Source organism: Capsicum annuum, chromosome 2, assembly GCF_002878395.1.
Source record: "Capsicum annuum cultivar UCD-10X-F1 chromosome 2, UCD10Xv1.1, whole genome shotgun sequence".
NCBI classification, from domain to species: domain Eukaryota; kingdom Viridiplantae; phylum Streptophyta; class Magnoliopsida; order Solanales; family Solanaceae; genus Capsicum; species Capsicum annuum.
The window spans coordinates 124,384,100-124,386,925 of NC_061112.1; the positions used below are offsets into that span (position 1 = coordinate 124,384,100).

Here is a 2,826-nt window from a genome sequence, read left to right on the forward strand (position 1 = left end):
GAAAGATCTTTATCTGTGGATTTTAAAAATTTATTGATATTTTCACCAGTTTTGGAAGTTGTTACAGGGTGTGACTCCTTCTGTAATGGATCAAATGGGAATGTGTCTTCTTAGAATACAACATCTCTACTAACAATCAACCTTTTGGAGTGCGAATCCAGAAGTATCCCTTTTGAGACTCTGAATATCCAACTAACACAGCATATTTTGCTCTTTCAGAAAACTTGTCCCTTCTAAGAACAACTGTGACATAGCACAAATATCCAATCACCCTTAAGTGAGATAGCTGGGGATCCTTTGATAACAACATATGGAATGGCTTTTTACTACTTAGACTTGATGATGGCAACCTATTCATAATGTCTACTGCAACCTTCACACACAATCCCCAATACTTAATTGGCAAATGAGATTGGAACTTTAAGGCTCTAGCCATGTTTAGTATCTTTCTGTGCTTCCTCTCCACAACTCTATTTTGCTGTGGAGTGTGAGGATATCTAGTTTGATGTAAAATACCCAAAGACTGAAATAATGCAAACATTGAGAGTTGATTAATTTAGTCTCATTGTCAGACCTTATGGTCTTAATCAATACTCCAAATTGTGTCTGGATCATAGATATAAAGGTCTTAATAGCCACTATATCTTTAGACTTTAATTGCAACATATATACCCAAGTGTATCTACTATAATCATCAACCATAGTCAGAAAATAGTACTCATTATCATAGGTAGCAGTTTTATAAGGGCCCCAAAGGTCCATGTGTACAAGATCAAAACATTTAGAGCATCTTGAAGTACTATGAGGGAATGATAATCTTGTTTGCTTAGCTAATGGGAAAACTGTACATTTATTCAGTATATCTACATCATTATGACCCTTTAAAAAATCTAATAATCTCAGAACCTATGAAGCTGGATGTCCAAGTCTTTGGTGCCACAGTGTGCAACTTGGAATAGAAACTTCTACGACTAACTTGTTATGCTGCAATACTTCAAGGCTGGTATTAGCTTCCCACTTTTCTCTAAGAATGTAAAGACCATCCTCCTATCTACCAATCCCCTTCACTTTGCCACTGAAGAGGTCCTGAAACACACAAAAACCAGGATAGAAGGACGCAAAATGGGAGAGCTCCTTGGTTATCTTAGCAACAGACAGTAAATTAAGTCAGAAGTCTGGGACAAAGAGAACATCCTTGATCACACCATCTGCAAACACATAAGCCTCTCCAATATATGAAATGTTTACTTCTTCATTAGCAGGAAGGTGCAGTTTGTCCTTTTGACTGATACTAAGACTGTACTATTTTTAAATATGTTTTTATGTGTAGCCACATGATGTGTAGCCCCTGAATCCACAATCCATTTGTCAGAACAAGTTTTGGACAGAAAACAAGTGGTTATACCTATCATGTTGACTTGTTTCATGTCCTTGGTGTCTTTGTTCAGCATATTCATAATTTGAGTGTACTCTTTCATCTATGAAGGTGTGAGCCTTTGCCAGTTGTGCAGTTTCTTGATCATGGCTTGAACTAGCAACATCAACTTGTTTTGCTACCACATTGGTTGTTTGAGAAGGCTTGCTGGCTGTGTTGTTGCTACTTCCATATGAGGAATAGTTGTTATTGTTACCACTATCTTAAGATCTGGGATTATTAGCAATGTACCCTTGCTTTTTTTAAATTCTTCCAATCAGTAGCATAGCCAATCAATTTGTAGCAACTCTCTTTGGTATGACCTGATAGGTGACAATAATCACACTTTCTGCCTTTGTAGGTGATACCTCCCTATCCATAACCATAAGATCCATAGTTTTGATTCACCTGCATGGCTAGTGGTTCTGACCTATCACGTATAGCAAGCATACAAGAGGAATGTTGGATCTCATCCTCAATAAGCATGGCATAAGCTTGATTGATAGTAGGAGTGACTCCCTTGAGAAGAATTTGCCTTCGACCTTTATCACAAGACTCATTTAAGCCACTCAAAAACTGTAAGAGTCTCAACTGACACATATGATCTGAATATTCCTTAGACTTAGGGCATTCACAGCTAGGATTAGGAACTAACACATCATACTCACTCCATAAACATTTCAATTTGGTAAAATAAACTGAAATTGAATCAGTACCTTGAGACAACGTATTGATTTCACGATGCAATTGATAGATATGCATACGTTCACCTTGTCAAATCTCCCTTTCAAATCTTCCCAAACTGCACAAGCATTCGTAGCATAAACGATATCAGACAGTAAACTTTCACTGACTGTGTTCATAATCCAAGATAAAATAATCGCATTACATGTCTTCCATTGCTCATGAAGTTTCTCCCTATATGATTCTTTATTGCAGGATCTAGTGACAAAGTCAAACTTCCTTGTTCCTAATAGTGCAATGCGCATTGGACGACTCCACAAGTTATAATTTTTTGAACCAGTAAGTTTGGTAGGGATGAGTACAGCATTAAAGCTATCTGAAGTGCCGATAAAAAGAGGATCACTTGGATCGATCTTAGAAGCCATAGCTGGGCTGTTTGAAACAATAATGAATTGCAATCGTGAAGGAGAAACTGATAACAGAGATCACACAGTGAAGAAGAAGAAGCCAGCAACAGAGATCGCAAAAAGCTTAGAAATTTGCTGAAAATTGAATGAAAAGTCAACTGAATCTTCTCAGTACTGAGCTCGTGTCTCTGATACCATGTGAAAATCAAGCATAGCAGCTGGATCAATCATGATCAATGGAGAAAATGTGGAAGAGAAAGTCAATTTATTGATTCATTAGCTGTACATTGTTGTTGTTGCTCTTATTTATAGACAGATGTT

At 37.2% G+C, this 2,826-nt stretch overlaps 1 protein-coding gene across 1 annotated transcript; it reads right to left on the bottom strand.

The window, feature by feature from the left end:
- Positions 1 to 1,047: 1,047 nt before the first annotated feature.
- Positions 1,048 to 2,523, bottom strand: LOC107858107. The gene is made up of 4 exons (XM_047407797.1): positions 2,304 to 2,523; positions 2,131 to 2,216; positions 1,823 to 1,990; positions 1,048 to 1,086 (listed from the first exon to the last, which is right to left on the bottom strand). Exons 1-4 carry the CDS (start codon positions 2,521 to 2,523, stop codon positions 1,048 to 1,050), a joined length of 513 nt encoding a protein of 170 aa, XP_047263753.1.
- Between the last annotated feature and the right edge of the window lie 303 nt (positions 2,524 to 2,826).

Excerpts from the sequence above, each read along its gene's own strand:
- LOC107858107 (XM_047407797.1), bottom strand. The coding sequence starts at position 2,523 with ATGGCTTCTAAGATCGATCCAAGTGATCCTCTTTTTATCGGCACTTCA. Across the intron at positions 2,217-2,303 it reads TCATGAGCAATGGAAGACAT|TTTGGGAAGATTTGAAAGGG; the intron begins GTAATGCGATTA and ends ATGCTTGTGCAG. Across the intron at positions 1,087-1,822 it reads CAGAACCACTAGCCATGCAG|GACCTCTTCAGTGGCAAAGT; the intron begins GTGAATCAAAAC and ends TGTGTGTTTCAG.